Below are 19,852 nucleotides of genomic sequence, written 5' to 3' on the forward strand. Positions count from 1 at the left end.
AACCCAACCACACCATACTTTTCTCTTCCAAAACAGCAGGCCACACAAACACAAACACACACACTTGTTCCCTCACACGCGTACGCACACACAGACACACACACACACACACACACACACACACACACACACACACACACACACACACACACACACACAGACCCCTGTTTCCTCCAAATCAATTATTTACAAAGCTTTCAAACCATTATGTTGTCAGTCTAACAAAACATAACAACAACAGGATGCCCAGTGGGGACGCTAGGCTGGTTGAGTAGATAATCACCGCATCACAAAAGGAATCGTACGACGGAAATAGTGTGAAATTATCTACTTCTGTCTAGAGCGTTTTCCTCTGACGTATGATTGGATAATTGAAAAGAACACACAGGATTATTATCCTCTCTCTAATTGGTCCTAAAAGTTCTTTGATGTCCCACCGGGCTAATAGGTAGTTTTTTAATTCAATGAATATGCATGAGCTGAGCTGGCTCGTGATAGGCTGGGAGGCAGCATAGTGTGGTTGAGCTGCGCTGAGGTGGGTAGATGGGTAGAGCAGTAGAGACCAGAGGTAGACTGAGTTTAACATGAGAGGTAGCAGAGGGCGTCACATAGATACAAAATACACACACACATACTGTACTGAAAAACGCACGCATGCAGGCGCGAGCACATACACACCCATACACACACACACACGCACACGTGCACACACACATGCACACACAGACATGCACACGCACACGCACACACCCACATACACACACACGCAAATGCACACACACACACATGCACACGCACACACACACACCCACACCCACCCACACCCCCACCCCCACACCCACACCCACACGCACCCCCACACCCACAGCGGTACTGTACTGACCCAGGTTGTACCAGACGTCCATCTCTCCGCTCAGCGTCCGGACCTCGATGATGCTCTGACCCAGGAAGTCGTCTGACTCCCTCTTCAGGCGCTGCTTCACCCTGGACTTGATGTCGTCGTCCTCGTCCCACACGCGCAGCTTGATCCTGTCTGACGAGTTGTGGCACTCACTGACAGGCGGGGGGGGGGGGGGAGGGGGACATAGAGGAATATCTTTATTCGTCGTTCATTGTTCATCAGCAATGACATTTAATTTGATTTTATTTTACTTCAAAACTATTATGGTAGATGTTTCGTTTTGATACAAGCGAAGAAATAAGGACGTCCCATGCGAGTCCCGCATCACCTACAAAATCCCTCCATGCCTGCCCCCCCCCCAGTACCTCACTGACCTTCTCTGCCAACACACCCCTTCCCGGAACCTGCGGTCCCTAGGCATGGGCCTACTCTCCAGTCTCCACCCCTAGCACCAACCTACGGACCTTCGGGGGCAGAGCTTTCAGTGTGGCAGCTCCCACCCTCTGGAACTCTCTCCACACAGTGATCCGCAATGCCCCCCCTACCCTGGACACTTTCAAATCAGCCCTCAAAACCCACCTGTTCTCCAAGGCCTTTGGCCCCTAGTCTAGTCTGGTCACTCTCGTTAGTGTTTTTTCTGTTCTGTCTGTCTGACTGTCTGTTTGTGAAATCTGTTAAGCGTCCTTGGGTTTGAGAAAGGCACTATATAAATCTAAGCTATTATTATTATTGTTATCCCATCAGAGGAGGCTGGTGGAGGTAGAAATCGGAGGACGGGCTCATTGTAATTGCATTGAATGACGAGAGAGATGCCTGAGGTGTCTGAGGTGTCTGAATGCCATTCGTTGCCATGCCAACGAGCCTGTCCTCCGATTTCTACCTCCGCCAGCCTCCCTCACATCCCATGTGTACAATACGTCGAATTACACCCAATAACCCACTGAGTTGAGGAGTCGTGAGAGAGGAAAAGCGTGGGATGATGAAACAAAGCAGGAGTGTATGGAGGACAGGGAAAGGGAGAAGAGGGGTAGAGAGGGTGAGAGGAAGAGAGGAGGGAGCCTCACAAGCTGAACTTCTCCTCCCAGACGGGGTTGAGGTTTCCGTAGATGGTCTTGGTCCTCTTCTTGGTCTTGCCCACCTGGACCGTGACGTAGGGGTCACTGGAGCCCGTCTTGTCTTTGGCCTGGAGGCCCTGGGCACTGAGGACTGAGAGACACACACACACACACACACACACACACACACAATCATATACATACACATACACGTGCACGCACACATACACACACACACACACAATCATATATACACACACACACACACGCACACAATCATATACACACACACACATACAATCATATACACATACACATATACACACACACACACACACACAATCATATACACACACACACATGCGCGCGCGCACACACACACACACACACACACACACACACAAATAGTAGAGTCAATATACAATGACTCACAGACACAGTGGATATTACAAAACCATTCCTCAGCAAATTTGTTTTCCCTGCAGTGAAGTGGCTGCATCCAATGTCCCTGAACATCACATTTATTATATCTAATGAGAACATTACATTTATTATATCTAATGAGAAGTATATCCAGAGCAAAGCACAAACTGAGAGGATAAAACAAATGATTCAGTGCTCCATTTGACAGGACATCAGCACAATCAGCACACAGAGAGAGAGAGAGAGAGAGAGACAGAGAGAGAGAGACGAAGAGACAGAGAGACAGAGAGAGAGACGGAGAGACAGAGAGAGAGATAGAGACGGAGAGAGAGATGGAGAGAGAGACAGAGAGAGAGACGGAGAGAGAGACAGAGACAGAGAGAGAGAGAGAGACGGAGAGAGAGAGAGACAGAGAGAGAGACGAAGAGACAGAGAGACAGAGAGAGAGACGGAGAGACACAGAGAGAGAGAGAGAGACGGAGAGAGAGACAGAGAGAGAGACAGAGAGAGAGACAGAGACAGAGAGAGAGAGAGAGAGACAGAGAGAGAGAGAGAGAGACAGAGAGAGAGACGGAGAGAGAGACAGAGAGAGAGAGAGAGACACGGAGAGACAGAGAGAGAGACAGAGACAGAGAGACAGAGAGTCTGATTATTGCACAAAGCCCTCCCAGCAGCCTTTGCTCCCGGCAAGCCAGAGGGGGTACAAGAAAGACCACCCCGCGGGAGAGAAAGATTGTGCCAGTTAACATTAAGCCACACTAATCACCACAGGGAGCTACAGTATGTTCAGCTAGTAGTAGTAGTAATTAGCCTTAAGAACCGATGGTTCTCAAGCCTAAAGGCCCTTAGGGCAGGAGCCTATCTCCTGTTTCCGTAGTGTGAGGCGGCTTGTTGTACAAATACAACCCCTGGACATGACCCTGCTATGTCGCAGGGTCTAGCTAGCGGTTAGCGGCTAACCTTTGATCTGAACAACCGCAACAACAAACAATATACACTCACCGAACACTTTATTTGGAACACTATACAAGGTAGAGCCTCCCCCTTTGATCTCAAAGCAGCACCTCAATTATTTGTGGCACTGAATCCACAAGATGTTGGAAACCTTCCTTTGAGATTCTGGTCTATGATGACATGATAGCATCGCGCAATTCCTGCAGAGGGGGTGGGGGGGGGGTCACTGTGATCTCATGGGGCGGCTGTGGCTCAGGAGGTAGAGCCGACATCTAATGATTCGCAAGGGTCCCAAATTGCTCCCTATGAGCCGGTCTGGTACCTTGCACGGTGGCTTGCCGTCATTGGTGTGTGAATGGGTGTGTGAATGGGTGTGTGAATGGGTGAATGAGAGGCCATTGTAAAGCGCTTTGGAATAAGGCGCTATGAGTGCAGTCCACTTATGTCAGTCATGCTGACTTCTACCCGCCTCAAATCGCCTTTTTCTCCGCTGTTAGGAACACGACACCTCACGTCTTAATCTCCGTCCTCTGCTCGCTTGGAGGAGAGTCGTTCACAGGAGGAGAATGTCTAATGGGAGGAACCTCAATCTTCTCTTCCGAATAAATGAGAACATTTTTTATGTGTCCCCTATCTAGGGGCTCAGCAGCCCACATCAATCCACTGAATGGCATATTAAATCTTTGTGACTCCATTGCAGCAAAACGTATTATCTTACCGTGTGATATTTATTTATTGAATATTCATCAGGCAGTTTAAATGCAGTATAGTACCGGACAGTATTCGGTTATTTGGATGGATATTTGAGTGTCATTAACATAACTAGGGATGGTGCTATTAAGTGTTACTGGTAAGGAGAAGGTGTTCTCATAAACGGCTATCCTGGTTAAATAAAAGCTGAGTAAAATTTAAAAAATGCTGGTAGAAACCCTTTGAGACATAGTGTAAACACGCTATATAAAAACACTATCCATTAAACCACAAGTCCCTTAGATTCCATTAGACTAGATGGAGGGGAGAGCTTCTCTGTGCCTTACTGTCAGGGTCTGCAGACAGTAAAAAAAAGATACATTTGCACTTTGGGATGAATCTCTATGATAAAGTGTCTGCTGGCCAATCCAAACGGATCTCAACGCCACTGATCATATCTGTGAGAAGGCGTGATCGCCTCGCCATGGCAGTCACACCGGCGTGATGTCTCCACGGTTTCCATGGTGACCACAGCGGCCGCGAAGGCGCGGTGTCGCCGGTTTCCAGGGCAACGTCGCGGGGTCATAGTGACAGTGCGGTTACTGTAGTCTGGCTGGTGTGGTGTGTGTGTAGTAGTGGATAGTGAGTTGTGTGACTGGTGATCAGAAGGTGTCTTGAGTTCAAATCCCACCTGGGAAACACCTGGTAACTAAGTTACTCCAGGGAGGCTGTCCCTGTAATCTCTAAGTCGCTTCGGATAAAAGTGTCTGCTAAATGGTAAACATGTAAGTCTGTGTGTGTGTGTGTGTGTGTGTGTCCCAATGGTAATTCCGTCAGTGTGCACGCTGTGAGGCTGATTGGGTTATAAGTCATACTGTGTGACAGATTTCCACTTACACTAATGTGTTGTGACTGGTTTCTGTAATAGGACTGACTTCAGGGGAGCCTTGTGGAGGTAGAAATCGGAAGACGGGCTCATTGTAATGCATGGAAAGGAATGAGCAATGGTATCAAAAACATGTTTTTTTCTACCTCCACCAACCTCTCACTCCACTGACTTGCTTGCTTGCTTGCTTGCTTGCTTGCTTCAGACTGGTTTCTACAGCCAATCCCCTCATAAGGTAGCTGACTGTGACTAGCCTCTAGTCTAGACCGACGTCCTGTGACCAGATGTTATGACAAAGGTTCACGCAGGCACAGACGAAGGCTTCGGCCCAAAGCTTTGTCTATCTATCTATCCCCGAGTGAAATAGAAACTAAAAAGAAAACTTGAATCCACCAGCGATATCATTTTAAACATCTACCGGTACACACCTAAATGTCGGCATTTCATTAAATAAGTGACCTTGGAAGTGCACTAGTAGAGAGGGCTATTGTCTATTGTATACCAACTGTGTTTTAGCATTATTACTTTGTCATGAGTTTGTTCTGAGTTTATGTAAATGAGCTGATTTTGTTCTACAACGCATTCTACAATGGTTGCGCTGTGCGAGGTGAGCGTTGCATTGCAATGTTGTGCGTCGCGTTTGTTGCTTTGCGTTGTTGTGTGTTGCATTGTTGTTGCTTTACGTTGTTGTGTGTTGCGTTGCGTTGTTGTGTGTTGCGTTGTTGTGTGTTGCGTTGTTGTGTGTTATGTTGCGCTGTTCTGTGTTGTGTTGTGCTGTTGTGTGCTGGGTCGTTGTTGCTTTGCGTTGTTTTGCGTTGTGTTGTGTGTTGCGTTGTTGCTGCTTTGAGTTGTTTTGCGTTGTGTTGTGTGTTGCGGTGTTGTGTGTTGGGTTGTTGTTGTTTTGCGTTGTGTTGTGTGTTGCGGTGTTGTGTGTTGCGTTGCGTACCGGTGATGGTGATCTTGGCAGACCACTTGGACGTCCCGTCCAGGACGCTCTGCTTGACGGTCTTCATCTGCTGGGCGTGGAGCAGCTTGGTGACCACGAAGACCCGGCAGATCTCCTCGAAGATCTCCGGCTTGTTCCGCTCCCGGATCTTCATGCGGTCCTTCATGGCCGTGATGATGTGCTGCGTCCGGTCCTCCGCACCCGTCTTAGAACTCTTCTCTGCCGCTCCTGAGGAATGAGAGAGAGAGAGAACAAGAGAGAGAGAGAGAGAGAGAGAGGAGAGAGAGAGAGAGAACAAGAGAGAGAGAGAGAGAACAAGTGAGAGAGAGAGAGAGAACAAGAGAGAGAGAGAGAGAGAGAGAGAACAAGAGAGAGAGAGAGGGAGGGAGAGAGAGAGAGAAAGAGAGAGAGATAGATGGGAGGAGTGGGAAAGGGGGAGGAGGTGGATAAAAGAGGAGAGATGTTTAAATAAAAAAAATATGTTTTGTCGTTCTCCTCTCTCCCTTGTTATCTTTCAGATCAAAAAAAATCCGAGAGCCTTTCCTCCTCTCACTTCTCACTCTCTCTCTCTCTCTCTCCTCCACGCTGGCCTTCCCAGGCTCCACACCTCCATTCCCTCTGCTCACTCCCCCTCTCATCTGCTCACACTCTCCTTTACTCCTCTCCTCCGCTCTGCCCCTCCCCTTTCCAACCTCCAATCCCTCTGCTCACTCCCCCTTTAATCTGCTCACACTCTCCTCTACTCCTCCACTCCTCCACTCTCCGCCACCCCTCGTTCCTCTCCTCCTCCTCCCCCCCCCCCCCCCCCCCCCCCTCCTCCTTCTCTACTCACTCTGAAGGCAGTCGGCGTTGAGCAGCTCCTGGCACTTCTCGTGAACTTTGACCCCGCACTCGGCACAGCGCATGCCCTGGCGGGCGATGCCCCACAGCAGGCCCTCGCACTCGTAGCAGTAGGTGGGCGTGGTGGCGGTCCACACCTCGAAGGCGTGGGGCGTGGTGCAGGAGATGGGGTAGATCAGGGCCTGCAGGGTCTTCTTATACACGTGGTTCTTCTGTCAGAGGCAAGAGAGAGGTGGAGGGGGGAGGGAGGGAGGAAGGGAGGGAGGGAGGGAGTGATGGGGGGAGGGAGGGAGGGAGAGAGGGGGGGGGAGAGAGGAAGGGAGATGGAGTGAAGAAGGGAGGGGGATAGATGGAGGGAGAGGAGAGAGGGAGGGAGGGAAGAGAGGGAGGGAGGGAGGGAGGGAGGGAGGGGGGGAAGAGAGGGAGGGACATGGAGGGGGGGAGGGGGGAGAGTGGGGAGCAGACAGGAGAGAAGGGAAGAGAGAACAGGAGGAAAGGGAGTGAGAGAGGGAGGGAGATAGATGGAGGGAGAGGAGAGAGGAGAGAGGGGACGAGAGAGTGGGAGGTAAGAGAAAGTGAGAGAGAAGAGGAGGACAGTGGAGAAAGGGTGAAAGTAGAAAGAGGAAAGAAAGGTAAAGAAACCCAAAGGTGATGAGTAAAAGGGAGGGGAGGGGAGGGATGGATGGATGGATGGATGAAAAGGGTAAAAAGAGAGAACAGACAACATCAGAGAAAGTAAAATCCTGTTCCGTCAGGTGATGCGGTGTAGGAAGGCCTGGTGGGCGGAGGGGTGTGGAGGTGAACACTGTGGGCTGACGTACCCACTCATGGGGGAACTCAGCGCTCCTCTGTTTGTTTTGTTAAACTGGAAATGTACATCGAAAAGATATGAGTCACCAATAGAGAGAGAAGGGGAACGTGAAGCACACATTCAGGCCAATACTCTAGAGGAAGAGAACCAGTGTGTGTGTGTGCGTGTGTGTGTGTGTGTGTGTGTGTGTGTGTGTCCACTAACCAGTTCCTCATCCTTGAGGGAGGTCCGTGTTGCCAAAGTGTGAGAGAGCGAAGCCTTCCTGGACTGCAGCATGGACTGGGATGGAGAGAGAGGGAAATGGAGAGAGAGGAGAGAGAGAGAGAGAGAGAGAGAGAGAGGGAGAGAGAAAGAGAGAAAGAGAGAGAGAGAGGGCAAAGAGAGAGAGAGAGTGAGAGAGAAAGAGAGAGAGAGAGAAAGAGGGGGGGTGGGGGGGGTTTGAGAGGGTTATCGTCCATCAAGAGACACTTTATCACATTCATAGAAAACCTACTCAGCCAAACCAAACAATCTAAACCTGAAACATTTATATCTCCCTGAAACATTTATATCTCCCACACCCACAGTGCATTAACCGCACTCCTGGATGGATTCCAACCCTGATCAATACAATATGATTATCTCTGAGAAGCAGGTGATCTTTTTCATTTGGAAGGTCAAACACACAATGAGTAGATATACCGTAAGAAATGTGCAGTTAACATATACAGTCTAGAAAGGAGCTGCCCTAGACCTGTTATCGAGAATAACACTAGGACAGCTCTGGCTTTTCTTAAATTATTTTTTAAAAATGTTTTTAAGGCATTTCTGCTTTATTGGGATAGAGACAGTAGAGATTGACAGGAAGGATGGCGAGAATCGAACCAGCAACCTTGCGATGATACGGTCTGCGCCTTAATGTGCTACGCCGCTTACACGCCCCCCAGGACAGCTCTGCTTTGACCCTGGATTAAACACCTATGGGTTGGATCCCTCAGACACAGATTAAGCCTAATCCTAGACTAAAACACATTTTCAATGGAGGTGGTTTTTAATTAATTGAAAGTGTATCAGTACAGGACAAAGCTTAGCACTGCGTTCAGGAAAGCAGCCCCTGGAGTTGGAGTGGCACATAATGATCCACTCTGGTCGTCTGAGAACAGTTTAGCAGTTAGCGCCTCAAGTTAACAGTGCTCGGTTCCTGTGTCTGGTCTCCCTCTCTGCCCCTGAACCTCTTAAACGTGGCTAAGAGGTTCTCTGCCTGCCTGGAGTGGCTGCTAGCCATGCTAATCAAACAGCTTAGTGCACTCTAAGCTATTTAGCAAGCTCTCCCGGCTAAATGGCATAAATGGCTAAAATGTTGAAGGGGGTAAAAGGAAAGGAAACAAGACAAAATAATAAAGGCCACTTTCTCTGCCAGCATAATCAAACGGCATCTGTGGCTCCTTTTCAGACTTTCCAAAAGCGCTTAAGTGCTCTAAGTCGATAGAGTGTGTGGGAGACCGTGGGGGGGGGGGGGGGGGGGGGGATTTAATTGGGAGTGTGTTTTCCTATCCGTCTTTGTTTTAGATTTGGTATTTTGATCAGGATTTATTGGAGGAGTTGTTGGTTGTTACTCTTTAATGAGAGAAAGCCAATATTTTAGCCTTCTCCTGGGGTTCCAGCGTGAACACAATACCACACTCTGAATGCATAAGAGTGTTGTGTCTACTGGGGTTGTGTGGGACGCTGGAAGTTGAAAACCCGAGAATGTTAGTCACAAAACATGGATGTTATTGATTTGTTTTCGCCAGTATACCAGCATGTGGTCATGACTCCATGACGGCTTGTGTTTCTCTAACGCAGAGAGATCCGTCTGCCTCGGCATCCACAACCACAACCCACAACTCAGTCCTGTGTGTCTGTGTGTCAGGGGGAGGCTGCTGGTTGAGGTAGAATTCGTAAGGAAACACTCATTGTAAGGCATGGAACGGAAGGATATCCTACTATGGTGCCCTCCGATTTCTAACTCCACCAGCCTCCCCTGAAGTGTGAAAAAGATCAATTTATTTTAAAATCCTTCAGTCCTTCCACTACCACTTCAGTACCATCATAACACTCGCTAGGAATGTAGAAGTGCTCCCAGCGAGGATAGCACAAAAAAAGTAAAGCTGGTGGAAAAGCCAATGGCGAGAGGAGGACAAGGATAAAAAGCCTACAGTACTTACCATGGCCTGAGGGCATGTGGGGATATGGCCAAAGAGCAAGATGAGAGAAGGAAGGAAGAAAGAAAAGAATAGAAAAGGTTAGACAAAAACAGAGGGGGGGGGGGGGGGGGGGTTCCTCAGAGAATGTCAACATCCTTTACACCCCTCTCACATCGACCGGACAACTTGGTTCAGACAGACATACAGACACTCAGCAGTCATCCTGCACTTCACCTTGCTTTGGAAGAGTATTATTATACAGGTTGTAAAGTGAAATGTAGTTGTCTCAGACTTAAAGCCCAGTTAGAATGTATTATCTAATGACTCCTCCATCCACACTGATTTGTCTGATAACTCGTGACCAATTATGGGAAGGGTGAAAAATAGCCCAGCTAAAATATGCGCTGACAAAAAACGTTACCATGGTTACAAAAGGGCAGATGAACTTTCCTAGAAAAAAAGGAGTTTGGCAATGAGGACGCTAACTTGCATAGATTGGTCAGATAGCCAGCTGGTTTAGCCAGTCACATAACATACAAAACGACACTGGTGCTCATCATACTTGTATGTACAAAACTGTTTATATAAGTGCCTCTACAAGTAGCCAATTACTATAAAAGCGTTTTGATAGTTTGTGAAGTAGGTTGTAGTGCCACTGGCACTGCAATGGCTGGGGGATTGATTTTTCTGGTTGCGACGGCACTATATTTCCAAAGGATGCAGAAAATCTTTTTCAAAAATCAAGAATCGTTATATGATTTATAAGACTTGGTTGTTTAGGAGAAGCAACGTTTGCTGCACCTGTCGGGAGACAATGGGGCATTCGAACAGCTGTGAATACTGGCTCACTTGCTGTCATGGTTACTGATTGTGAATTGTCAATTGTCAATCACGACAAGAACATCTGTTCTTTTGCTTGAACCATGTGGGGAAAATGCAATATAAACTCAGAGAATATGTCTATGTTTACACAGGCTGAGGAGGATCGTAGATGACAGAAATGTTGCTGCCATTATAACCTGGTTTCCAGGCTATTGCACACAGCTGTACCCAGCCTAGGATAACATAATGTAACATACTGTACCAGCCTAGAATAACAATGACTCAAACTTGGCCTTGGTAGGAGTGAATTTACTGTGTAGTATTTCTATTTATTCTTATCTCATTTCAGAGAATCAAACGTCTGCGAGGCGTAGCTCTGAGTAACCCCCCAAAAATTGGTGTGCCTTTAATCTTTAATCTTGTTTAAGCTTCCAAGATGGAGTCATGTGATTGTGACTGGTAATGTTCCCACCTTTCATGCTGTGTTGAGGAATTTCATGTAAAAAATGCGTTGGCTTACTGTTGAGTCAAAAACATGTAATAATAACGGTTCTCACTGAGGCCCCACTGATAGGGCTTACACACCGGCAGTTCCGAACGCCGGTTCGCGTTCGCGTGCCGAAACCTCCGAACGTTGGCGCTGTCTGGCGAACGATACACTGGTATGAACGCGGGCTCGTTCAGAGGTTTCGGCACGCGAACGCGAACCGGCGTTCGGAACTGCCGGTGTGAAAGCCCTAAAAGTGACACAAGGTATTACTCTGGTCTGAAACAAATGTCTGTATGTGTTTTGACGACTGTGGACCTGTGAAATACCATGATCTCATACATATTTCTCTACTGTTGTCCTCGTATTGTATTTTATTATTTTTCTTTGCTGATACGGACCTATGTGTCTGAAATAAAGTTAAATAGCAAAATACACTTGGAACTACATGTAGATCTGCACCTTCTCTTTTGTTTATGTTTGTTTTAAAACAGGAAGTAGAACTCACCAGTTCACTGACGAGGGGGATGGGCTTCCTCTTGCGGAGGTCAGGCATACTGTCGATCCCAAAGGGTGTGTTTCCACTATAGACACACATACACACACACACACACACACACACACACACACACACACACAGTAACAACACATCAACATAGGATAGATACTGTATGTATTTGTAGACACAAAAAAACTAAATGTATATGTGTATACACACACACACACACACACACACACAAAACGCAGAGAGGTGTCACTGACCCGGGCTTGGCCCATGGGTGTTTGCTGGGGCCACCATCTCCATCTTGGCCCTGTAATAGAGGTCAAAGGTCAGCCACATAAACCACTGAGACTGACTGTTTATATAATTTATCATACTGGTGCATAATACATACATATATACATAATATCATGGCAGAGAGAGAGAGAGAGAGAGAGAGAGAGAGAGAGAGAGAGAGAGAGAGAGAGAGAGAGAGAGAGAGAGAGAGAGAGAGAGAGAGAGAGAGAGAGAGAGAGAAAGAGAGAGAGAAGGATTGGGTTGGTTGAGTTGCAGGGAAGCATGCCATCGAATGCTCCCATTACCAATCTGGCTGTATTGGATTAGTGAACATACCGATACTCCCCCACCCCACCCCACCCCAACACACACACACACACACACACACACACACACACACACACACACACACACACACACACACCCCCCCCTAACATATGACCTTCGCCTGTCAAATATATAGTACCTTCTGCTGACTCATTAGCTAGTTTGTTTGGCCACAGAGACGGGACAGATAAGTAACTATTATCAATACTATTATCAATACTACCCTGATCAGATATTGATCACTCACGTATTTGAACTAACTCTTGTTTGTATGTTGAACATGCGGTGAATAACGACCTACCCAGCAGGTACGGCCTTACACAAACAACAATGCACCAACATCAGGGCATGCTTGTTATAAGACATGACTGAAACAAGACTTTAAAACAGTAAGGAGGAGACAAGACCTGATCTTCAGCTTGAATTCCATCTAAAAGAGAGGAGAGGTAGAGAGATAGACACACCAAAGAGAAAAAAGAGAGAGAGAGAGAACAAGTGAGAGAGAGAGAGATAGAGAAAACAAAAGAGAGAGAGGGAGAGAAAAAGAGAGAAAGAGATGGGAGGAGTGGGGGGGGGGAGGGGGGGGAGAGAGAGAACTTTAGTTTACCTTCCCAGACATAAAAAAAAAGAACTCCATTCCAGATGATGAGTCATCTGCAGTAAAACGCCGCGTAACGTTGGAAAAACGGGAGCCAATCAGACGGGACGATGGGATCGTGAGGTCATGAATGTTTCACTAACATGTATAATTCATCATGAACGCGACTATTAATATTTCCCTTGCCCATCCTCTTTAGTGTCACGCTTGCTTTCAGAGGACATAATTAATGTTTTCTAATTCAGTAAATGGCTGAGGACGTCAGGCACGGGATGGGGGGGAAAAGCTAGTCCGGCAGGTGATGCATTGCTCTTAATGGAGCATAAAAGTATGCAGTATTGGAGAAGAGATAATGCCGTATATATCCCAGGGCCATTCCCTCCCTCATGTGATGTACTGTAAGTGATTTAATTTCATGTTATAGGATGAATATTATAGGATAAAGTAATAAAAGATGAGCTCTGTTGATTTAAAAAAATAAAAAGAAAGAAGAAGAAGATGAAGAAAATGTTAGAACGTAGGCTAGTGTTTTGAGCTTCCACTGCTAAACAGAAAGAGGAGAGTTTAATGGGAGTGTTATTCTACAGTAGAGATTAAAGAGAATAGGCAACAAGGAGGAGAGGCTTTGATCACTAGAAGTGAGGAGGTAGTCCGAGCGATAGGGAGAGAGATCTAACGGATGATAGCGGAGAGATCAAAAGAAACATAAAATGTTAGGAATGAATAAATAAATGACGGTGCCATACTGTATATTGCGCATGCACTTCCTACGCCTGATGGGAGTTCATGGTGCATGGAAGTAGAGGTGGAGTAGAGTGGACGAGCAGGTGTGGTTCGGCATACCTGGGTCCTCGAGGAAGGAGGCGGACATGGTCATCAGCTGCCGCCTCATCTCCCTCTTCTCCCGCAGGATCTGTTGGAACGTCCTGAGGCACTTCAGCCTCCGCGCATCCCTCTGAATCATCTCCAAAGTGCGCTCCGCCGCTCCCTCGCACCCCTCTGCCGCCGCCTCCGCAGGTGGTGCCTCACCCTCTCCCTCCGGGGCCGTTGGTGTGTCTGCGGGGATGCGGGGCTGCATCGTCGATGCAGGGCGATGTTCTCCCTGCAGTGCTGGAGGCTCCTCAGCCGACAGGGAGAGCGAGAGGGACTCTGCAGTGGTGCATTGCGAAAGCGGGGCGTTGACTGCGGGGGTGGTGGGTGCGTTTACCTCAGTGGTGGTGGTGGTGGCGGTGGTGGTGGTGGTGGCGGTGGTGGGGCCTTCGACTGGGCCCTCACAGTGGGATGACAGGGCAGTGCTGCTGAGGGTGGGGTCTGGCTCTGGCTCTGGGTCTTGGTCTTGGTCTTGGTCCGGTCCTGGGGGGCAGGGAGGGGGATTGTAACACTCTATGGACTCCTCTAGGACGTTGTGGTGGACCTCTTCTGGTAGGGGTTCTATAGGGCCCGAGGACAGGATAATGGCTCTATTCAATTCCTCTGTGTTGTCACCAGCCCCCACCGCCACCACCACGTCCACCTCCACCTCATCCACTTGGGGTGCATCTGCACAGAGTTGATCCTGTTGAGGACCACCACTGAGGCTTGTGGGTAGCACCACCGCGGGCAGCTGGACCTCAGTCTCCTCTCCAGGACTTTGGAGGGGTCCGGGCACTTCTAGCTTGCGTAACGCCCCTCGTAAAGCAGAGCTGAAATCAAGCACGGCTCGGCCAATGCGCTTTACGTTAAAACTCACGTTTGGGAGCTCTGTACTGTCAGGGCGAGGGAGGTTGTAATTAGGCTGCAGAATAGCCCCAGCAGCTCCCCCCTTGACATATGCTACGTCCGCTTCAGCTACAGTAGGACAAGCGGTTGGTTCCGCCCATGTTCCCTCTGTAGACTCCTCATTGATAACATGCTCAGAGGTGGGATAGGACTCTTGATAACCATCGGCTTGGCAGCCTGAGGAGTAAGTCCGATCTGTGGGTGGAGCGTAGCCATATGCTTCAACCCCATCAGTATGTCCCTCCAATGAGTCATAGCCAGAGCTTTGGGGGTATGAGCAGTCAGCAGCATACTCATACCCCAGGCTTGGGCTCTCTACGTGGCTGTCTGTCTGAACTTGAGTCCCAGGCTGTGGTTGCGGCCTCCGTCTGCGGGAACGCCACTCTTCCCGGCTGGACGTGCTGGCGGGGGAGTTGTAATGTCGTCCGGAGTGGACGGAAAGGTGCTCCGAGCTTCCGGTGGACCCGTGGCCCAGAGTATTATAGCCTCCACCCCTGTTTGTATAACAATCCCAGCTCCCCGTTCCCTCAAAACAGGGAGGCCCCTCTCCTTCCTGCTCCTCCAGACTTCCCTGTCTCGAGTATCCATCCTCCTCTCCATGCCATCCCACAGACCCCGCAGCAGGCGGCAGGGAAGCCTCACCCCAATTCTCCACCCCACCGCCACCCCCGCCGTGGCTGGACATGGGCCTCTCGTGGTCTGAGCTGTGGCCTGAGGAGAGAGAACTCCTGCTGCTGCGGCAGTCATGGCCACCGTCCTGCCTCTCCTGGTAGCCGAAGATAAGGCTTCTGGCAATCTGGCCCACAGGGATGTCAGAGCTCTGGTCCGAGGCATCATCTGGCTCCTCCTCCTCCTCCTCCTGCTCCTGCTCCAGGGGCTTACCACTAGACTCAACACTAGACGGTTCTAGCCTTGGCAGGAGGAAGTCTCCGTGGATACTGTGGCGTTCATTATAGGCAGACGGCAGGCATGTGTTTGTATCGTCCGAGGGGGCCCTCGGCCTACCCAAACTACCGTAGGCGCTGGCGGGCCTCTGTCGGGGGGAGTAGGGAGGTGTGTCTCTGCCCCTCCCCGTTGCTCCGGACCAGGTCGCTGCATGGGTCCCCCCCCCCGTGCTGACTTTGTTACCGGAACGAATGCCTTCGATCTCTAGAAGTACGGCGTCCACGCAGGACGACACCTCCTCGACCGAACCTCGGACAGAAGACAGGTAATCCCGTAGATCCGAGATCTCCTCCTGGATCTTGTTGATCCCCCTCAGCTCCTTCAGGATGTGCTCGATAATGGCGCTGGACTCCTCCTCTTCCTCATCTTCTTCCTCCTCCTCCTCCTCCTCCTCCTCCTCTTCTTCCTCATCTTCCTCCACTAGTGTCTCTTGCCGTGGTCTGTTGAAATTGTAATCCACACAGTCGCCCATCGACCGAGGTCTCTTTGGTGGTTCGATGGTCGAACGGGTGCGTTCAAAATCCACCATGCGTACAGCAGCTGCCGCCGCCGGCGCCGCAGCAAACCCAGAGCCGTTTATGTCTGGGCCGATCCGGTTCTGGTATGGGGACGCTTGTTTCCGCTCAAGAGTTCCGCTCCTGGTCCGGGCCGCTTCAATAGTCCGTTTTTGGTGCCCCGGAGACCTACTACTGTTATGCTGCAGCGTGCAGGGGATCCGGACACACCCCTCTCTGTTTAGCTCCACCTCCCCGACGCAGGGGGCCCCCGACGACGGCCCGCCTCTGTACCCTTTACCGTTGGGGACCCGCGAAGAGCGGAGAGCCTCTACTCTGGTGCCGCCACCCCTCGAACAGATGTCCGCCGGACCTTTTTCTTTTCTTGCACCTCCTCCTTCAGTCCCCCCTGCGTCGTCCTCCTCCTCCTCGATCCCGGCGTAGTAGAGGCGTGGGTCTGCGGGAGGGTGATCTCCAGACCCTTGGAGGAAGCGATGGATCTTCCCCCGGATGACGAGCGCCACCCTGGGGTTCGGGGCCCTTTTTTTGGGCGTATGGACCTTCGCCTTGGTGCCCCCTTTGGGGGCGATTCCTGTCCCATGTTGCCCGTTGAAGCGGTTTCTGGAGAACATTTTCAAGAAGGAGGGGGAGGCATCCCCCTTAGGTGGCCCCCCACATTGTCGTTGGGGTCACATTTACAATGTGGTAGACGGAGAGAAGAGGCTTGTTCCTATTCACCCACACCTATCTGGGGTGTTAGTCCATGGCTAAAAAGACAAGATAAGGGGTCACACTTCACATTATGTCACCCGTATACCTCAGAAATAATACTGTTATTATGTTAGTAATAACAATGTATATTAACATGCTGTCACATAATACATGTGCATAGTGATTGCTTTGTAATAGTAATGCAATAACATAGACTGGTTTATGTTATCACTCAAGTGACTATTCCCTGTCCCATCTGTGTAATAATACATGTAATAACACAAATTGCTCAATACCACGTTTAAAGTAATATCTTCATTGCACTCGTAAAAGTAAGGTGTTACATTACAAAACGTGGATAAAACAATGCTTTGACGACTTTATCGGATTTTCATTCAGGCTAAGCGTTCGAACCCTGATAGAGCATTGTTTATTACCTTTGTGGACACATTTCCTCTCTCCTCCCATCGAAGCACAGTGAAAGAGACACACAATATGCCCTAGATTGGCTCCACAATGATACATTTAGTTAACTACATCCTCCAGAAACCAGAAACCACAAGAACGTGTCACTTGAGATATAATGCTGTACAGTAAAAGATGCTTTCTTCCCATTGCAGATGTTTTTGTCAAACGTAATTCATTTGAGTTCACAGTTTTCCATTAATGGAAATAGATATTCGCCAGAGCAATTTGGTTCAAGCACCCTACTCTTGGGGACTATATAACTTCCACACCTAATTCTTGCGCTTGGCAGAAACTCCCTGTCTACTAATTTATTTCCCCAACCATTAGGCAGTATTGCTGCTAGGCCATTTACGTCTACCCCCTGTTTGAAAGAGAGGGTTCCTGTCAGACTGATATTACCAGTGGCCCAGAAGAGGGACAGTAGAGTACACTGAAATCACATCATGTGGGCAGACACAGGGTGGCTATAAAAATAAAATACATTCATCTAGGAAGATGAAATACTGAAGGCAATCGTGATACGTCCTGTCTTGTTCCTTAGGTTATGTTTGTCATTGTTTCATGCGATTTTTAATTATTGTTTCCTGTTTATTTTTGTTTTACTCATGTTGTCTTTCGTTTCGGTCACTTCGCTACCTGGTCCTGTGTGTTTCCTGCCTGTGTGATTGTCTACACCGCCCTGATTGGTTTCACCTCTCTCTCATCATCCTTCCCTGTGTGTTTAGTCTGTGTTTACGCATGTCTCTGTGGCAGTTAATCTTTGAGCCTTTGTGTTGAAACATCCCACCAATTCCTAGTGTTAAGTATTCATGGTTTTGACCTCCGAGTGATTTTCTCACTTAGCTTTCTGCCCGCTCCCCATTGGATTATCCGCATACTCTTTGAACTGACAACACTGTGTACCGGACCCTGCTTTGCCTACCTCTTACTGGATGATATACTGCACCTACCTATTGACTGCTTACCTGTGAACCGAACTTTTTGGGGATTTAAGTTTTGTTGGGTCTCAGAGTCGAGCTATTGAGTCCTCCGGCCGCGCGTACTACAACCCATTCCAAATCGGAAATTAAATTAAACTCATTCATTTCTTTTGACAATGAACAAGTACAAACAAAAAAACAATTAGTGAACATAATTAAAAATGTATTAACATTACTCTAGTGGAGGAATTCTTCAATAAAATATAACGCACATTACTGTTCACTCAGATGAATCATGAGGTACTGAAACCCAAAAGGAAATGGGGGATGTGGACGAAGTTCTGAAGCGACGACACAGAATTCACCCCCAGGGTCTCGATATGAGGCTAATACTAGAGATAGTACGTGATGAAATATCTCTTTCTCTCTTAAGTTGAATCTCTTCCTCCCTAGGGGGGTGATGGCCATGTAGTTGCCATGAACGGCACAGTAATTGCTCTTCTCTAGTCAATTCCAGCCACTCAACTTGACATAACGTTCTCTGCTGAATCCCCCCCCCCCCCCCCCCAAGGACGGTAAGCCTTGAGGTAACACACAGGCGTGCGCACACACACATACCGTACACACACACACACACACACACACACACACATTCACACACATACCGTACACACACACACACATTCACACACATACCGTACACACACACACACATTCACACACATACCGTACACACACACATTCACACACATACCGGCGTACACACACACACACACATTGGATATACGCACACACGCACGCACACAGATTCTGTACACACAGACACACACATTGGACATACGCACATGGACATACACACATGCACGCACATGTCATCCGCACACATATCCAATGTAATGGCCTTTCTAAAGATGGATTGTCGCAAATTGCCACATACTACTAAACTGTGGTATAAAAAGTTTCAAGTTTCACTAGTCAATCCTCTTGACATTCAGCCATTCATGTCGTTAAACCAACAGTGTAAATGTCTCTGGGTCTGTCTGACCTACAGCAAACCTGACCTATAGCTCAAGGCATCGGCAAAATGCCAAGAGAACCCTGTTTGTTCTCGAGGACCACAGAGTCTAGGTGGTCCCAACGGGAGTCAGGATAACAGTTGACATGTCCTGTACCTCCCTTACCCTTTACATAGCGGTGGAGAAAGGTAAGCATACACGCCGTAGAACAACAGCACACACACGCACACTTATGCATGAACACACACGCACACACACACACTTGTTGTGTGCACATTGGAGCAGAGCATTCCTGCTTCCCGATTAGTTTATTGATCCGTGTATCTCTCTCTCTCTCTCTCTCTCTCTCTCTCTCCTCTCTCTCTCTCCTCTCTCGCTCTCTCTCTCTCTCTCTCTCTCTCTCTCTCTCTCTCTCTCTCTTCTCTCTCTCCTCTCTCTCTCTCTCTCTCTCTCTCTCTCTCTCTCTCTCTCTCTCTCTCTCTCTCCTCTCTCTCTCTCTCTCTCTCTCTCTCTCTCTCTCTCTCTCTCTCTCTCTCTCTCTCCTCTCTCTCTCTCTCTCTCTCATGGCATTCACTCACCCAGGTTTCAAAATCAAGTGGAAAAGCCAGACACACACACTCTCACACTCTCACACTCACACTCACGGACACACTCACGGACACACACACACACACACACACACACACACACACACGCGCCACACACACACACCACACGCACCACACACACACACACACACACACACACCACACCTTTTCAAGATCCTCTGAAGATCCACCTATGAGGCAGGCTACACTGACCGGAGAGAGAGCAGCCGGTTGAAGGTAAATGACCCTGTCATCGGTGCAGGATTAATG

The 19,852-nt window shown here is 48.7% G+C and overlaps 1 protein-coding gene across 1 annotated transcript in view; it reads right to left on the reverse strand.

Annotated features, from left to right (window-relative positions):
* LOC308159236 (protein unc-13 homolog B-like) overlaps window positions 1-7,782 on the reverse strand; it is a gene marked incomplete at both ends in the record, with an annotated part of 57,259 nt that extends 49,477 nt beyond the window's left edge. The window contains 5 exons of the mRNA XM_080532980.1: window positions 884-1,053; window positions 1,966-2,107; window positions 5,856-6,083; window positions 6,688-6,907; window positions 7,711-7,782. Of these exons, the coding sequence (XP_080389106.1) occupies window positions 884-1,053; window positions 1,966-2,107; window positions 5,856-6,083; window positions 6,688-6,907; window positions 7,711-7,782 (832 nt within the window). The remainder of the gene's footprint in view (window positions 1-883; window positions 1,054-1,965; window positions 2,108-5,855; window positions 6,084-6,687; window positions 6,908-7,710) is intronic.
* Window positions 7,783-19,852: the final 12,070 nt, after the last annotated feature.

The sequence above is a fragment of the Nansenia antarctica genome, assembly GCF_963989245.1.
Source record: "Nansenia antarctica genome assembly, chromosome: 5".
NCBI classification, from domain to species: domain Eukaryota; kingdom Metazoa; phylum Chordata; class Actinopteri; order Argentiniformes; family Microstomatidae; genus Nansenia; species Nansenia antarctica.